Below are 17,500 nucleotides of genomic sequence, written 5' to 3'. Positions count from 1 at the left end.
GTTCTCTGGTGAATGAAGCTTCACTAATGTCAACATGTTTCTTTAAAGCGGCCACAGACTCATAGTCAGCGTCATAATGAGAGTCGGGAGGAAGACGATCCTGAGACTACAGAAGGGACACAGATAGAAATCATACATTTGTTTCTTTGGTTTCAGGCGCTGTGACTGCAGAGTTCATCTATAAGGTCGTTCCTCATAGACTATACTGACGAGGAGGGTCTTTATCGGATCAGTGTGTCACATTAGAGGTTCTGACCTTTTGCTGCTGAGTCTGGTGAATCTGCTTCGTTACACTTCAGGGCTGAAAGTGAGACCAGCTCCACCCTGCTGCTCAGTGTCTGTTTACCACCTGCTCAGATTCTGGACTGGGTCTTTGTGTTAATGCCGATGATGGCCGGCCCACTGGGGTTTTGTGAAGTTTTCCTCTTCACTGCACTCATCAGCGATGCTTGACGTGACTTCTTGTAAACCACCTTAAAGAAAAGTGCAACAAAGAATTAAATTATGGTTTCTATTTTTAGCTTTGATGTGGTCGAGCCCTGAAGGAGTTGTTGGTCATGACGGAAAATAAAGGAGAGATACAGCAAACTGTGAAGACATGACACAAATATCACTCAGTGTGACTTCTTCTTCTTCTTCTTCTTCTTCTTCTTCTTCTTCTTCTTCTTCTTCTTCTTCTTCTTCTTCACATCGCTGAGCAGCAGCTTACGTTGGATTCAGTCAACACGTCGTTTCAAACAGAAACGGTCTTCAGGAACTTTAGATGAGAAGATGTTCACTTTTTACAACATGATAAAAACTTCAAATCCAAAACTTCACTTGAGCCATAAATACAGACCAGAACTTGGCTGCAGAACCTGAATGTGAGTGAAGAACCACACTAGATTTTGTGCTGGATCTTTGTGTAGCTGATGATAATTTATGACACTCTCATTTAATAAAACATTTTCTCTCATCAAGCAGTTTCTCTTTGCACCTTTTCAGGAGAGCTTAACATGACCTGACGCTTTTATAAACTGTTTTTGTGTTTGAGCCCTGAAGAGGACGAAGCCGATGCAAAATCTGAGCTGGACCTCTGAAGACTTGACTCAGTTCTGAAAAAGAAAGTGGTTTTGCAGATTGAGGAGCTGGTTGAAGGCTGTGCATTCTTCATCAGGTTCTGAGTTTGATGCTTGAGCTGTCGGATGTAGTTTGATTCAGTAGGTCCTGAGTTTGAAGACCTTGCTGAGTCTGGAGGTGGCGCTGGAGTAGATGAGGAAGGAGCCTTCATCAGTGTTGAAGTGTTCCCAGTCTCTGCAGCCGAACGTCGGCAGGCTATGAACCGGAACAAAGCCCTCGTAACCCTGCCACCTGAAACCACGCAGAAAAAATAAATAGAGAAAGTCTGAAGCAACAGAAACAGCTACACCAAACCTAAAGATGTCCCTCAAACCTCTGACAGGAGGCACGAACCTGTAGACGACACTGTTCAGAGAGTACGAGCTGCCATCGTGAGAGTTTGCAACAACCAAGAACTTCTCCTCTCCGATGGTGAAGAACTCCCAGTCCACAGCGCTGAAGACAACAATCAAAAAGGAAACACTGAAACGACATCACTACATCCTTCTGAGATGTCTTTTTGCTTCAGGTATGGAGGTGGTAGAGGTAAACCCCAGTGTAATGACCAGGTGCTCACCTGTGTGTGAGGATGTCTTGGAAGCGGATGAAGGTCTGTGTGAAGGTGTTGAGCTCGTACACGGTGGAGTTGATGGTGTAGAGACTCGGGCCGCGGTCTGAAACCTTCTGACTGTTGGCGACGGCAAGAAAGAACCTGCCGTCGATCTGAAATGTCTCCCAGTCCGTCGCTCCCACCGTCTGCTGACACAACACTCGTTTATTTTGACGACTTTTTGACCTTTTCCACTTGCAGCCACTTGACATGTCCTGATCTCCTCCCTGACAGCAAACTTTACATTTTTACCTCAAGGTAATATTCAAACAAAGAAGAAGAGAGATTAAAACTACATTTTACTTCAGTACATAAATTTGCCAAACTGAGAAACATCTACTGTAAAACAATTATGAGACGAGTCAAAGTCAAAACATTAGCCCCTTTCAGATAGAAAAGGTGGCATATTTGCAGCAAGGCAATATGTTGCCTTGTCTTTCTAAAAGGGAGGTGTAATATTCCTCCTTTTCCAAAAGCTGCCGCTTGGCTGCCACTGAGGCAGGCGTGACGTGAAGCACGAAGTTGGGCTGTGAACAGTGACAGCGAATTTGTCTTCAAAATAAGAGCTTTACAGTGCATTCCATAGGAGTTTAGAACTGGATTCTTAGCGGGGGGCTTTTAATTTGAAAGTAGCGACCGTCCTTAACTTGCCACTACAACAACAAGCTAACACAACCAAACAGCTACAGAGACCGAGGAGACGCTGCATCTCCTGGATCTCTGCAGCTGTCCAGCTGCTCATCTTAATGTCTGTGGATGAAGTGATGGACTGACTGCAGTGATCAGCTGTTTCCTGGTTGTAAAAAAGTTTACCGCCTTCTGTCTAAATGGTGGCGGCTTATTGCCCAGAATAAAAACGCCATACTATCAGGACCCAAAAGATCAGAACACCTGCAGCTAACAGTCAGAAGTGACAGTCAAGTGAACATCCAAAGAATCCAGATGGGTTCAAGATCAAGTTGAGCCAGAATCAAGATCAAGTCCAAACGGGGGTTGAGACCCTCAAACTTCCTCCTTGAGCCCACATCACATCACATCATGTGTTTTAAATGAAGTCAACAAGCCTTGTACAGACAGTGATGAGATATTCATGGTCCTCAGAGGCTCAGCTGGAATTTGTTTATTGCTAATATCAAATGTCAGCATTAAGGATGAGTGCAGACACAGTCACCTGTATCAGGAAGTGGGCGGGGCTCGACCTGGAAGTGGCTGGTCAGAGGTTGTTATCAGCCTGACATCGGTATGGATTTGGTTCCATCAGAAGATTCTGTATTTATTTATGAGAAGACTATTTACTGTCTAGACTCAGAATGAAGCTTCTGATACTTGTGCCACACTTCATGAAGAATGTTCCCATGTTAAACACTGGACCTGCTTAACATCAGCATGTTAGCATGTTAGCATGTTAACAAGGGTTAAATCTCCTGCACGGCACTTTTTAATACTGCAGGGTAGAAACTCAGTTTCGATATTTTACATGTTTAGTTGCATTTCAGATTAAATAAAGTAAAATGAAATACATTTCAGTGTCTTTACATAAACCATCAGTATGTTTTTAAGTCTGGCTGTAATGACCCCTGCAGCCTCCAGAGGGCGCTGCCAGGGCTTGTGTTTCTGTGGTCCAGCTGTGGACCCTGCTGGGATGTGTTTCCAGATGTTTTCCACGTGGTGTAAACAGGTTGATGTTCTCCCTGCTGGCTGTGGCTGCTGCTGTCAGAAGCTAAATTAAAGGTTCATGAAGCTTTAACATGTTTTTTGTGGTTTTCAAATCCAATAAAAGTCTTCAGTCAGATGATCCGCCCTGATGGACGAGTCCAAACAGTCTGCTGCTGGAAACCCCCTCACACACACACACACACACACACACACCTGCAGTGTGTGTGTCTCATTAATTACACTCCTCTGGTTTCCTGTGTTTTAATTGGAGGGTTTCATTTCCTTTAAATCAGAGTGTCATGAAAACACATTTTGATGAATGTGAAACTGATTTCAACAGAAACACTTTGATGTGATCGTCTGTCATCATATAACAGATTTATTACAGTTTTAACTGCAGCTTCATTACAGAAGCAGCAGGAAACAGCTGAGAGGCTGCAGGTCAGCTGTGTTCAGTCAGATGAATCCATCAGAGCTGCTAACAAACATTAGCTTCATTATTAATTCATCTCTGAGACTGTGACATGTGGTCAAAGACTGTACTGTTAGCTAACAGTGTTAGCTTGCACCCAGCAGCAGCTACTAGAAAGCTGGATTCTGGATTCACAAAGTCGTAAAAAGACTCCAGACAGAAGCAGATCTGTGAACGTCTCCTCAGACTTCAGACTTCAGTGTCAGACTGAGTCTCTCGCCGTGACTCAGCAGATTATTTCTATCTGTGTGTGATTTGTGGTTGGATGTCGTCACGTTGAGCTTCTGTTAGTGTCTGAGTCACTGTGATTACTGTCATAATCCTCTGCATCATGTCTGTCTGCTCTCTGCTCTGCTCTGCTGTGAGACTCTACCCTGGACAGGTAGAGCCTCACCTGGACAGGTAGAGCCTCACCTGGACAGGTTGTTCAGCCCAAACAGAAGAAGAACTGGGTGCCCAATCACTGTAATCCTGATGATTTCTCTCTTCTTGGTTAGGACAGAATGTGAAGTTTGTCCTGAAGGTGGTGACTTACTGACCAGCGGACTCACAAATAAAATCACGTCTCTCTTAAAATGCAGATGATGATGCATTGTTGAGGATGTGGCTCAGGGGTAGAGTCAGCATCTTGTTACTGGAAGACTGCTGGTTTGATTCCCCTGGTCTGCATGTCAAAGTGTCCTTGGGCAAGATACTGAACCCTCGACTGCTCCTGGTGTGCAGGCAGCCGCCACCATCAGTGTGTGTGTGTGTGTGTATGTGTGTGTGTGTGTGTGTGTGTGTGACAGCAGCGTCTGATAAATGTAAAAAAGAGCTCTCAGAATTACAGGATCCACATCTCACAGCTACAGCAGAACATACAGGATTTCTCAGTTCTCATATCAGCTCTGGAGCCTGAAGGTCAAAGCTCATCATTCAGATGAAAAGATCAGATTTATTTATGAGGAACTTTGAAAGTGTGATTGTGTTTGAGTGTGAAATCTAAACTTTGTGTTTGTGAGAACGACAGTGGAGTTTATCTCCACGTCCTTCCTCAAAGCACCAGCAGAGGGCACCACCCAGAGATTTTCTGATTGTACACCACGAAGTTTCAACCAGATGGTTGGGTGGAAAAGTGAGAGACAAAGTCCTGATCTGAGACCTGCTGTCATCACCACTCAAAGACACGGGACACTGACCGGGATGCTCTGGAAGGTCCGGAAGCAGCCGTCCAACCAGACATAGACGGTGGAGCTGATGGTGGTGGTCCGACCGTCGAAGGTGTTGGCGACCACCAGGAAGTGGTACGGGCCGACGGAGAAGAACTCCCAGTCGTACGCTCCGGACGTGGACAGAGTCTGATTCACCTCAAACAGCTGAAGGGACGGGACGGAGGACAAGAGAGGGTGAGACAAGAGTGAGGGACATATAGGACAGGACAACAGAAGACAGGACAGGAAGGTTTTTAAAAAAAAAACAAAAAAAAAAAACAGGCAGGACAGGAAGAGCCAGGAGAGGACGGGCAGAGTCAGGAGACGACGGGAAGAGCCAGGAGAGGACGGGAAGAGTCAGGAGAGGACGGGAAGAGCCAGGAGAGGACGGGAAGAGTCAGGAGAGGACGGGAAGAGTAATGAGAGGACAGGAAGAGCCAGGAGAAGACGGGAAGAGCCAGGAGAGGACGGGAAGAGCCAGGAGAGGACGGGAAGAGTAATGAGAGGACAGGAAGAGCCAGGAGAGGACGGGAAGAGCCAGGAGAGGACGGGAAGAGCCAGGAGAGGACGGGAAGAGTAATGAGAGGACAGGAAGAGCCATGAGAAGACGGGAAGAGTCAGGAGAGGACGGGAAGAGCCAGGAGAGGACAGGAAGAGTAATGAGAGCACGGGAAGAGTCAGGAGAGGACGGGAAGAGTAATGAGAGCACGGGAAGAGTCAGGAGAGGACGGGAAGAGCCAGGAGAGGACGGGAAGAGCCAGGAGAGGACGGGAAGAGTAATGAGAGGACAGGAAGAGCCAGGAGAAGACGGGAAGAGCCAGGAGAGGACGGGAAGAGTAATGAGAGGACGGGAAGAGTCAGGAGAGGACGGGAAGAGCCAGGAGAGGACGGGAAGAGCCAGGAGAGGACGGGAAGAGTCAGGAGAGGACGGGAAGAGCCAGGAGAGGACGGGAAGAGCCAGGAGAGGACGGGAAGAGCCAGGAGAGGACAGGAAGAGTAATGAGAGGACGGGAAGAGTCAGGAGAGGACAGGGAGAGCCAGGAGAAGACAAGAAGAGCCAGGAGAGGACGGGAAGAGTCAGGAGAGGACGGGAAGAGCCAGGAGAGGACGGGAAGAGCCAGGAGAGGACGGGAAGAGCCAGGAGAGGACAGGAAGAGTAATGAGAGGACAGGAAGAGTCAGGAGAGGACGGGAAGAGCCAGGAGAGGACGGGAAGAGCAATGAGAGGACGGGAAGAGTCAGGAGAAGACAGTGTGTGAAAGATGGGACACCATGGCTCAAGTCTTATACATGTCATCTTTATTGGTTAGACATGAGTCTGGACAGAGGACAGCGTTACCTTGGTGTTTGGGTCCCACCTGTAGATCACACTGTGGATGTTGTGGTTTGAGTCTCTGGCTGAGGACAGACAGGGACACTTCAATCAAATGTACAACAAATCCAACTTCTGAGATGATGCTGGAGACGATGTGCCAACATGTTGAAAGGTTCCTACGTGTGTGTGTGTGTGTGTGTGTGTGTGTGTGTGTGTGTGTGTGTGTGTGTGTGTGTGTGTGTGTGTGTGTGATCTAACCACAGTACACCTGCATCAGCTTTCTTGCATTCTTTCTTTCTTTTTCCATCGTTTTCTTTCAGATGGTCAGATCATAAACAATCTTTCCTTCTTTTCAGCTCAGATCAGTGAGTGTTTTATCTTCACAGCACACACACACACACACACACACACACACACACACACACACACACACAGAGCAGGTGGAGGTGTGTTTGATGTTAATGATGTCAGTAAAACTCCATCCTGTTCTTGAATATCCCACCAGGTTTTGGAACATGTTTGACTTTGTTCTGAGTGAACGGACTCAGTTATACACAGATCAGACAGCTGGTCCCAGCCGGGTTCCTCATACCTGTTCTAAACAGAACCCATGTACATGTGGAGCAGGCCTGACGGTGGTTGTTTACCTCGTCTGTGATTGGCTACCACCAGGAAGCTGTGGTTGTGGATGTGAAAGGCCTCCCAGTCCACAGCTGAGTGAGTCTCCAGATTCTGGTGACGGAGGAAACGCCGCCGCCGCTGATTCCACTTATAGATGATTGACAGCTCGGGCTCGGACTCCCGGGAGTTCGCCACCACCAGGAAAATCTGCCAGAGAAAAAAAGACACTTTGACTTTTATATCTCAGGACAAATAAACCAATAAATAAAGACACTTTCAGTCTGAGTCTGTTCTCTCTTTGAACAAACTGTATCTGAGGGTGTTTTTCATCGTGTCGATCTGCTGTAATAAGACGTCGTACTGCCAACCTGCACACCTTTATGTTCACACCTGGGGAACATCAACACAGGACCACACAGATCCAACACAACGACCAGAACAAACTGCTCGGTCATACAGAGGTCATACAGAGGTCACGCTGAGGTCACGCTGAGGTCACAGTGATGTAATGGATGGACATAGTCTCAGCTGCTTTGTTGCCGTTTCCTGCTTAATTTTCAGGAAGACTCGGGTCAATTCATGAGTTTCTTTTCTCTTTCTAAGAACCTGTAACATTAGCAACATTAGCAACATTAAGAACATTATACTACTTTTTACTTTTAGATTAATAAACATTGTAAATCAAAGTCTCATATCACTTGTGTGATTGTGTGATTGTAATCTGAAGGAAAACACTGTCCTGAAGTTACAATCACTTGAAGCTGGAGCAGCTCTCACCTCATCAATAGTCATCAATGTTTCAAGTTCATTCAGCCGTGAATTTATAAAAGAAAGAAAGAAAGAAAGAAAGAAAGAAAGAAAGAAAGAAAGAAAGAAAGAAAGAAAGACTTTAAGGCCCTTTCAGGACTGGAGGCGGCTCATAAGAATCACAGAATTACTCAGATTGTAACTGGATTGTTTTTCATGTCAAGTCCATATTTTATTAATCTGGAGCAACAACAAGTCCTTTAACCTGCAGACCTGCAGCATACTGACATAAATAACATTCATATTTTCTTCATCTTGGAAATTAGCGACAGGATTAATCTGTTGGTAATATTCAGTCCGGCAGTAACGAGACGTTACGAGCTGGAGCAGCTCTCACCTTGTTGTCGATGGTGAAATGTTTCCAGGCTCGAGCCTCCTGAGTGCTGATGTTCTGGTACAGCTGGAACGACCCGTCCTTCCATTTGTAGATACCAGAACCGGGCCGAGAGTCCCTGCAGGAGGATATATGAGGGATATGTAGTGAATAATCTGGCCCTGTTCTTACATGAGACATGTTTGAGTCTTTGTCTTTGTGAACCTGTTGGCTGCAGCCATGAAGAGGCCTTCAGACGGGATGGAGAAGACCTCGACGTCAAAGGTCTCTGAGCTGGTGTACAGGTCCTGGTAGTCCTCCACGTAATCCAAACGCTCCTTATCTGCAGTGGACATGAGACCACCGAGGATACATAAGTAGTACAAGTGCAAGCAGTTTACCTTGTGTTGCACATTTAATGCAACAGGGTTTCTTGTCTTTTGCTCGACATGTGTTTTACAGCACAGAGAACAAACTTTGGCTTTTACTGTGTGTAACAGTAGAGCAAAGTAGTGCAAACATTAAGAATTAAAAGTATTACAAGTATTAAATATCTGTTTTAAAGGGTTTGGGTATGTTTACAACAAAGAAGATATAGTGTGACACAGATTCTATTATTGTTATTAAATCTTTATTCTGATGTGTTTGGTGTCACCAGCCTTCAGATCCTCCACATCCTGGACAGCAACACTAGAGTTTAACCATTTCATTCACCTGCGATCAGACTTTACATTTATTCTCAAAAATGTATTCTTTCCTGATATGAACTTCTGATAAAATCACAGCATTATTTATTTTATAATGAAGTAATTCACTCAAGATATTTCTGGTGAAGTATTGGAGTATCTGTTGACGTCTGCGAGTCGACTGAATCTGAAGCTGACTGATTTTACTTCCTACTTAACTTTTTCCATTCCCTGAAAAAATGTTCGGTCTGATGTGGACTTGAAATAAGTCACCTCACAGTGTGTTTGATGACAAATCCTTCCAGTCAGCAGACTTTAGATAGAAATCTTTAGACTCACTCTGCAGCAGTGTGCTCCAGCCGAGTCCGTCACAGATGAACAGACCTTTCTTCTGAGCGTTGAACCACAGCTGACCCTGTTCTGGTCCTGAACATGGAGGAGGATTTCCCAGAGTCACTCTGGCCTCTGCCTCTGAAACAAACAGAAGCAACGAGTGAAGATGGTGTTATAATATGATCTGTGTGCATGATGTCATTCAGTGACAACAGCTCTTAAAACATTAAAAACATTGTTATAACAACAAACTTTTCATGATACACATCTGTTTATGTTCTATGTGAAAGCAATTTGCTAATAAATAAATGGTAAAATAATCATCATGATAAGTTAGTTTTGTTCAAGTGACAGATTAAAGTGTTTTTAGAGATCAGCTAACTAACTTACATATTTTTCATGTGAATGTTGACATTATATTTGAAGATTTTCTCAGTGAAAAGGCAAAGCTTTACAAAACTACTAACTACAGCAGACAGACAAATGTAGTTCAGTAAAACACAAAGTTAAAAAAAGCAGCATTACAAGTAAACACTTCAGTAAATAAGACCTGAAATGTGTACGTACTTGAGTACACCAGCAGTACTGCAGACAGGTGAGGGTGCAGGTAAACATCACTAAGTGTGATGGAAAGTCCCTGTTGAGCAGAACAATCCCACAGTGACAGAGCTGACTGTCATCTCACCGTCTGCATCTGAACAGTAACTGTATCTGACTGTGTGGTTGAGCTGACAGCTCGCTGTGTTAATGAAGTGAAGGTAATGGAGGTTTTCGTCACTCCTTCAAACACACGTCTTCATAACGAGCTGACAGGAGAGAGGACTCTGACATCATTACACATCAGTCTGAATCACCTGAAGGAAGAGAGCTGATAACAGACAGACTGATGGTGATGAGGTTTAATCTGCCTGCAGACAGAACGACCACTGAATTACCTCAAAGACACGTCAGGACAACAAACACTGAACTCTACAGGTTCACGTCTCTGTGCCTGAATATAAACCTGTTAGCTTTAGCCTCAGTCTGTTAGCATGATGCATGACCTGTTAGCTTTAGCCTCAGTCTGTTAGCATGATGCATGACCTGTTAGCGTTAGCCTCAGTCTGTTAGCATGATGCATGACCTGTTAGCGTTAGCCTCAGTCTGTTAGCATGATGCATGACCTGTTAGCGTTAGCCTCAGTCTGTTAGCATGATGCATGACCTGTTAGCATTAGCCTCAGTCTGTTAGCATGATGCATGACCTGTTAGCGTTAGCCTCAGTCTGTTAGCATGATGCATGATCTGTTAGCGTTAGCCTCAGTCTGTTAGCATGATGCATGACCTGTTAGCTTTAGCCTCAGTCTGTTAGCACGATGCATGACCTGTTAGCTTTAGCCTCAGTCTGTTAGCACGATGCATGACCTGTTAGCTTTAGCCTCAGTCTGTTAGCATGATGCATGACCTTTGACCATTGGATTTCTTCAGACTTTATTAATAATTGACAAAGAGTTTTGGTGCCTGAAGTAAAGCTGACTTTGTAGTGCACTCAGCTGTGGGCAGGTACGTAAATCAAACACCAGACAACTCCCATGATTCAGGTTCACATAAACTGAGTCATAAAGAGACAGAGTTCGAGCTATATCAGACACAGAGTCAGTCTGGTGAACTTAATTAATATCTGAGCCTAAGGATGCTTAGAAGCTACTTACACAGCTCAATACTCAGACAATGAAGGAAATCCTTTGGTTTACAAGATTTTATTTGGATTGTATATCCATTATGAACAAAGGGGGACTGTTATGCTAACATTAGCGAGCAGGCTAACTTGTTCTTGATCCCCCAGTTTGTCAAATTGTGTCCCAACTATTCTCATTCTTGGTCCATCCTCAAACACAAACTCTCATGCTAATGAGCTTAACTATGTACACAGCCAACAATATCTAGATGAAATGTTAGCTTACCAGCTAAAAGCTAACCACTGGGTTTTATTTCCAACACGTGAGTCTGTTCTGTCCTCTTCAGGTCTTTCTGCATGAATTATCAGATACAATTTAAATGATTTGAAATATCTCAGGTGTTTCACAAAAGGCGGTTGGACAAAATAACAGGCACACACCTGTACGATGTTGGTGTTTTTAAAGCTGATAGTGAGCACCTGTCCATCAGCTCAGCACCAGTCTGATTCTGTTGTCATGGAAACACACATCAAACAGTAGGAGAGACCCGGCTGTCAATCAAAGTGCTGCTTACACTCAGACATACACACACAGTGAAACAGAAAACCTGTAGCTGTAATGGTCTGTCGCACACACACACACACACACACACACACACAGGAAGCAGCTCTTCCATCCCGTCAGTCATTCAGGAGCTCAGATTACAGAATCACTGATACCATCACAACCAAAACCACCAACACTGCAGGTAGGAGCGGTCACAGAGCCCAGATGTGAACCTGATCCTGATCCGACTCTGAACATATGTGACAGTGTAACCGCAGAACAAGCAGAACTACAACCCAAGTACCATTTTAACCTGTTTTTGTTACATTTAATCAGATAATCTTCATTCAAAGAGTGCTGAACGAGCTGATAGCAGCTCCTGCTAACATGCTAACAGTGTGCTCCTGGATGCACAGACAGCTGTCACCAGATTTATTGAGGTTCATTCTGGACCGACATGAGCGACCCGATGTCCTCGGCAGTCTGATGTGTAAACATGTCACATACAGGACGTTTACCACCCACTGCGGCCCTGCTGCTGGTTCCTGGTATTTTGGACACTTTGTCTCCTTACCGTACGGGTAAACTGGCCCGTGGCGGTCGGGCCGCAGAGGGGTGGACTTCAGGACCTGGGGGACGGACAGCTCGGCCAGGCTGGGGTCAGAGGTCGGACACAGTCTGGGCGTTGCATCTGAACCAGGAAGCAGGACGAGCTGTCGCAGTAAACCCTGAACACAGAGAACATGTGAGTGGGTTTAACGGGCAGCAGGACCCTGAAGGTCTGACTGAATCTTGATCCTGATCTCAGACGCACAGAGAAGCGTCCCCTCATCCTCCTCCTGCTGCCGATGAAGAACCTGGACCCTCTGGTGCTCAGAGTGCTGGGGAAGGGCTGGATCTGTTTACTGGGAGAGAGAAAACCAGTAAATGACACAGTCTGTTCTGTCAGAACATGGTCTGAGTCTCTCAGTCGTCCTGCTTCTGACTAAACTATGAACTAGTCTGAACTGGACTCAACTGAACCAGGCTGAACTGGACTGACGGTGACTCACAGCTCCAGAGGCAGTCCACAGTCGACAGTCAGTGTGGCGTACAGTCCGGTGACAGCCAGAACCAACGTGTGCCAGCGGTTATCATCCAGTTCGACATCTTTAAAGACCAGCCGACTCCGCCCACCAGCATCGGGGGGCATTGCAACAAAATGGAGGCGGTTCTCTGAGACGCGTAGCCCAAGCAGCAGCGAATCAGAGCCCTCCTCCACCACAGAGAAGATGTACTCATTCCTCTGGAGACAGAGAGAGGAAGAACAGGTTAGAACTGACTGGACCACACTGGGCTAAACAAGACTGGACCTAACTAGACCAGGTTCTAATCAGTCCTCCTGGTTCACCTTCTGTCTCAGTCTCGGTGTCTTGATGGTGGCGACCAATGAGAACTCAGCAGGGAAGTAGTCACAGTTGGTGAAGATCAGGGAGGAAGGGAAACTCAGCGCTGCCACCATGGCGCCGGCCAAACGGAGCCCTCTGGACCCTTTGGACTGAACCATCTGCACCTGATTGATCATTTCATTGATTCATTATTTATTGTGTATCTCTTCATTCCGTCATCGCTCACTTTTCACTCGTTCACCGCTCCCTCCATCCCCTCAGGTGTCCTACCTGCGTGGGCGGGGCTTGTCCCGGGCCCGGCAGCGCTCTGGCCAGCAGGTCCAGAGGCAGCAGGTCTGAGGAGAAACAGATCAGTGTGTTGGTTAACGCCGTGAAACCTGCGCAGAGAACACGGAGGATTTTAACTGACATGAAGTGAAAACAGAGACGATGAAGTGAGTGAAGTCAGGAAAGTTTGAGAGAAACACTGCAGACGTTACACAACAGCTGGTTCTTCTTTATCTGATCTCTTTCTTCCTCCTCGTGGTCAATAAGTGTGTCACAGTCTGTCATGTGGTCGGCTGGATGATAATTATCAGCTCTCAGATGTAAATGAGCTCTACGCTCACTAACGATTAACAGTTTATCTCTGCAGTTTAGTTTTATCACGTGATCATCTCAGAGATGTTTTATTCCTCCTTCTGTGGCTCCATTGATCTAAAAATAAAACCAGAGCTGCGTCGAGTTGCAGGTATCAGATCGAGCAGGTTCCTGTTGTAATGATGGGATGTTCTTCAGACAGAGGAAATATTGTATCAGCCAGTTTTCATCCTGAGTCCTTTCAGTTAGAGGTTCAATGTGAGACAGTCTGCTACATTCCTGTACTTCTAGAAATCAGCTGTTAAGTTAAAACAGAGAATAACGTCTGGAGTGACAGAGTGATGAACAAAGTACTGAACGGAGTATTGGAGTAACATACAAAGTAATGGGAACGTAGCGTACAGAGTTCTGAACAACATGTGTAGACTAATGTGGAGGAACGTGACGGAGGGACGTGTGGGGACGTAGAGGAAATGTGTCTTACTGAAGCAATACATGGTAATGATGTGGCATCTTGAGGATATGGATCAAAATTTAGGATGAAGAAATGTGTGGATTGAAATCTGTATATTAAATGTTGGAGTGACGAGAGGTAACCTGTAACTGAGGTGCTTCAGCTTCAGACTTCAGTATCTGTTCAGAGAAACACTGACACCAAATGTAAAAGGTGACAGAAGCTGTAAGACGAGACGCAGAGGGAGTTTAAATCTTTGTTTCTGAACTGACAGCAACAGCTTGACATAAGTTTTTATGTGGAATTCCCCTTTAAGCTGGTGGACGGTCTGTGTGTTGTGTCGCTGCAGCAGGATCAGAGGATGAATGCAGGCTGAATGGAGGGAGGGGACGGCATGCACAGAAGCCCAGCTCACATTTCAAAGACACAAAAAAACAACGACGCACAAAGCTGCAGAAAAACGTCTGAAACACATGAAACACAGCAGCCGGCGCTCAGCGACCACAGACTGATTTCATGTTAACGATCACAGGATAAAGAGAGAGGACAAATTCACACAGAGATTAGAAGAAGAAAAGTCCAACCAGTCAGTCCTTCAGTTCACTTCAAGTTGTCTGACCCCAGTCTGGGTTCAGGACTCAGCTGCAGTGCGGTTGCTGTTAATCAGTTCAAATTCAGCCTTGTGCTAACGTCAGTGTTCACTACATGCTGTAGATTCTGGCTTTGGTGAAGCTAAGCTAACAGTTTCCACCTGTTTCCAGTCTTTGAGCTAAACTAAGCTAAAGCTGTCTCTGTACCGGCCACTCAGATCTGAAGTGATATCTGTATCTGGAGGACGACAGGGAACCAGTCCTTTAATACTAATCCCAAATTCTGTGATATATATTACATTTCTATCTAAATATTCTGTAAATCCAGAAAATAAATAAAGGTTTGTGGTTGAGTCTTCTTGTCGAGGCGTTTATCTCACACCTACATCCTCGTACCTGTACAGGGTCTCCAGCTCTGGCTTCGGACTGCGGCAGCGAGCAGCGCCCAGGTGAGCAGCGCCCAGGTGAGCAGCAGGGCGCGACACACGAGCATCACGTCTGCCTGCCGTCAGCGATGTGTGATGTGTCCACCTCACTGATCCGCTTTGTGACCTGCTTCGCTCAGCGCCATTCTCCGGCTGAAAGACGACCTGCAGGCCCGGACAATCACACGGACAAGAACTGTTCTGAAAAAGTTCCTCTTTTTTAACAGAAACACAACGTGCAGTTCTTTGTTCTTTCTTTAACCTTTTTTCATCTCTGGTGGCTTTAATCAAACCACACCATGTACATGAATGATCGAATGGAAACGATGGAGAAGATTCACCTCATTGGTCTTCTGCTTCTAGGATGTGTCAAACCTAGAAAAAGAAGACAACACTCAGATGTGAACAAACAAAAACGACTTCACACTTTTGTAAAGGTTTCATCTGTAAGTTTTACAGACTTTATCAAACAGTTTATTTAGTACGCTGCTTTAAAACCAGACAAAATTACAACTTTTTAAGATAAAGACGGTTTGGGACACTAGCAACGAACACTCAGCTGTAAAGTCTACGCTGCCTCCAGAGGACCGGCCACCGTCAGTACTGTAAGTCCAGCTGAGAGGGAATAAGGGTAAAGCTGCCGGGCCCGATAACATCCCAGGTCCTGTGCTGAAAACATGAGCCAATCAGCTGGCTGAAACAAACCTGCACCTGAAAAGTCTGTGGCGTCTAGTCCTAAAGACCACCGCCCTGTGGCTCTCAGCCCCTCCTCATGAAGTGCTTCAAGAAACTGGTTCTCCAGCACATCAAAAGACAACATCTCTGCCAGCCTGGACTCACCAGTACGCTTCAGAACCAACAGATCCACAGAGGATGCATATCTACTGCCCTCCACCCAGTCCTCACACACCTGGAGTGAGAGCAGATCTACTTCCTGTGGAAACAGCACAGCTGCAACTGTCACAGTTCATCACGGCCCAGGAGAGGACGGCAGCAGGCGATTAAACCCAGAACACAACTGGTACCATCTACAGAGCATCAGTGAGGTGAGAGGTGCACAGATACTCAAAGACACACCCACCCAGTCACGGTCTGTTCACCTGCTGCCACCTGACTACAGACACAGAAGTCAAGCTGACGTACCTCCTGACTACAGACACAGAAGTCAAGCTGACGTACCTCCTGACTACAGACACAGAAGTCAAGCTGACGTACCTCCTGACTACAGACACAGAAGTCAAGCTGACGTACCTCCAGACTACAGATACAGAAGAGAAGCTGACGTACCTCCAGACTACAGATACAGAAGAGAAGCTGACGTACCTCCTGACTACAGATACAGAAGTGAAGCTGACGTACCTCCAGACTACAGATACAGAAGTGAAGCTGATGTACCTCCTGACTACAGATACAGAAGTGAAGCTGATGTACCTCCAGACTACAGAAGTGAAGCTGACGTACCTCCAGACTACAGATACAGAAGTGAAGCTGACGTACCTCCAGACTACAGATACAGAAGTGAAGCTGACGTACCTCCAGACTACAGATACAGAAGTGAAGCTGACGTACCTCCAGACTACAGATACAGAAGAGAAGCTGACGTACCTCCTGACTACAGATACAGAAGTGAAGCTGACGTACCTCCAGACTACAGATACAGAAGTGAAGCTGATGTACCTCCTGACTACAGATACAGAAGTGAAGCTGATGTACCTCCAGACTACAGAAGTGAAGCTGACGTACCTCCTGACTACAGACACAGAAGTCAAGCTGACGTACCTCCAGACTACAGATACAGAAGAGAAGCTGACGCACCTCCTGACTACAGATACAGAAGTGAAGCTGACGTACCTCCAGACTACAGATACAGAAGTGAAGCTGATGTACCTCCTGACTACAGATACAGAAGTGAAGCTGATGTACCTCCAGACTACAGAAGTGAAGCTGACGTACCTCCTGACTACAGATACAGAAGTGAAGCTGACGTACCTCCAGACTACAGATACAGAAGTGAAGCTGACGTACCTCCAGACTACAGAAGTGAAGCTGACGTACCTCCTGACTACAGATACAGAAGTGAAGCTGACATACCTCCAGACTACAGATACAGAAGTGAAGCTGATGTACCTCCTGACTACAGATACAGAAGAGAAGCTGACATACCTCCTGACTACAGATACAGAAGTGAAGCTGACGTACCTCCTGACTACAGATACAGAAGAGAAGCTGATGTACCTCCTGACTACAGATACAGAAGAGAAGCTGACATACCTCCTGACTACAGATACAGAAATGAAGCTGACGTACCTCCAGACTACAGATACAGAAGAGAAGCTGACGTACCTCCTGACTACAGATACAGAAGTGAAGCTGACGTACCTCCTGACTACAGAAGTGAAGCTGACGTACCTCCAGACTACAGATACAGAAGTGAAGCTGATGTACCTCCTGACTACAGATACAGAAGTGAAGCTGACGTACCTCCTGACTACAGATACAGAAGTGAAGCTGACATACCTCCAGACTACAGAAGTGAAGCTGACGTACCTCCAGACTACAGATACAGAAGTGAAGCTGACGTACCTCCAGACTACAGATACAGAAGTGAAGCTGACGTACCTCCAGACTACAGATACAGAAGAGAAGCTGACGTACCTCCTGACTACAGATACAGAAGTGAAGCTGACGTACCTCCAGACTACAGATACAGAAGTGAAGCTGATGTACCTCCTGACTACAGATACAGAAGTGAAGCTGATGT

The 17,500-nt window shown here is 45.9% G+C and overlaps 1 protein-coding gene across 2 annotated transcripts in view; it reads right to left on the bottom strand.

The window, feature by feature from the left end:
* The window catches only part of LOC119025768 (thrombospondin-type laminin G domain and EAR repeat-containing protein-like), a 27,959-nt gene that overhangs the window by 1,115 nt on the left and 9,344 nt on the right, over positions 1 to 17,500 (bottom strand). The window contains exons 4-19 of one of the 2 annotated variants that reach the window (XM_037109693.1): positions 15,002 to 15,114; positions 14,711 to 14,904; positions 12,962 to 13,068; positions 12,694 to 12,855; positions 12,356 to 12,588; positions 12,118 to 12,208; positions 11,878 to 12,031; positions 9,107 to 9,238; positions 8,307 to 8,424; positions 8,106 to 8,220; positions 6,988 to 7,168; positions 6,365 to 6,423; positions 5,015 to 5,191; positions 1,676 to 1,854; positions 1,453 to 1,554; positions 1 to 1,350 (exon numbers count right to left, since the gene is read on the bottom strand). The exon at positions 1 to 1,350 is cut by the window's left edge and continues 1,115 nt beyond it. In XM_037109693.1, the coding sequence (XP_036965588.1) occupies positions 1,197 to 1,350; positions 1,453 to 1,554; positions 1,676 to 1,854; positions 5,015 to 5,191; positions 6,365 to 6,423; positions 6,988 to 7,168; positions 8,106 to 8,220; positions 8,307 to 8,424; positions 9,107 to 9,238; positions 11,878 to 12,031; positions 12,118 to 12,208; positions 12,356 to 12,588; positions 12,694 to 12,855; positions 12,962 to 13,068; positions 14,711 to 14,807 (2,061 nt within the window). In that variant the 5' untranslated portion in view covers positions 14,808 to 14,904; positions 15,002 to 15,114 and the 3' untranslated portion in view covers positions 1 to 1,196. The remainder of the gene's footprint in view (positions 1,351 to 1,452; positions 1,555 to 1,675; positions 1,855 to 5,014; positions 5,192 to 6,364; positions 6,424 to 6,987; positions 7,169 to 8,105; positions 8,221 to 8,306; positions 8,425 to 9,106; positions 9,239 to 11,877; positions 12,032 to 12,117; positions 12,209 to 12,355; positions 12,589 to 12,693; positions 12,856 to 12,961; positions 13,069 to 14,710; positions 14,905 to 15,001; positions 15,115 to 17,500) is intronic. The other variant, XM_037109694.1, reaches the window with a different exon arrangement.

This window comes from Acanthopagrus latus, chromosome 9 (genome assembly GCF_904848185.1).
Source record: "Acanthopagrus latus isolate v.2019 chromosome 9, fAcaLat1.1, whole genome shotgun sequence".
NCBI classification, from domain to species: domain Eukaryota; kingdom Metazoa; phylum Chordata; class Actinopteri; order Spariformes; family Sparidae; genus Acanthopagrus; species Acanthopagrus latus.
This window is presented reverse-complemented; position numbering and strand designations above follow the sequence as displayed.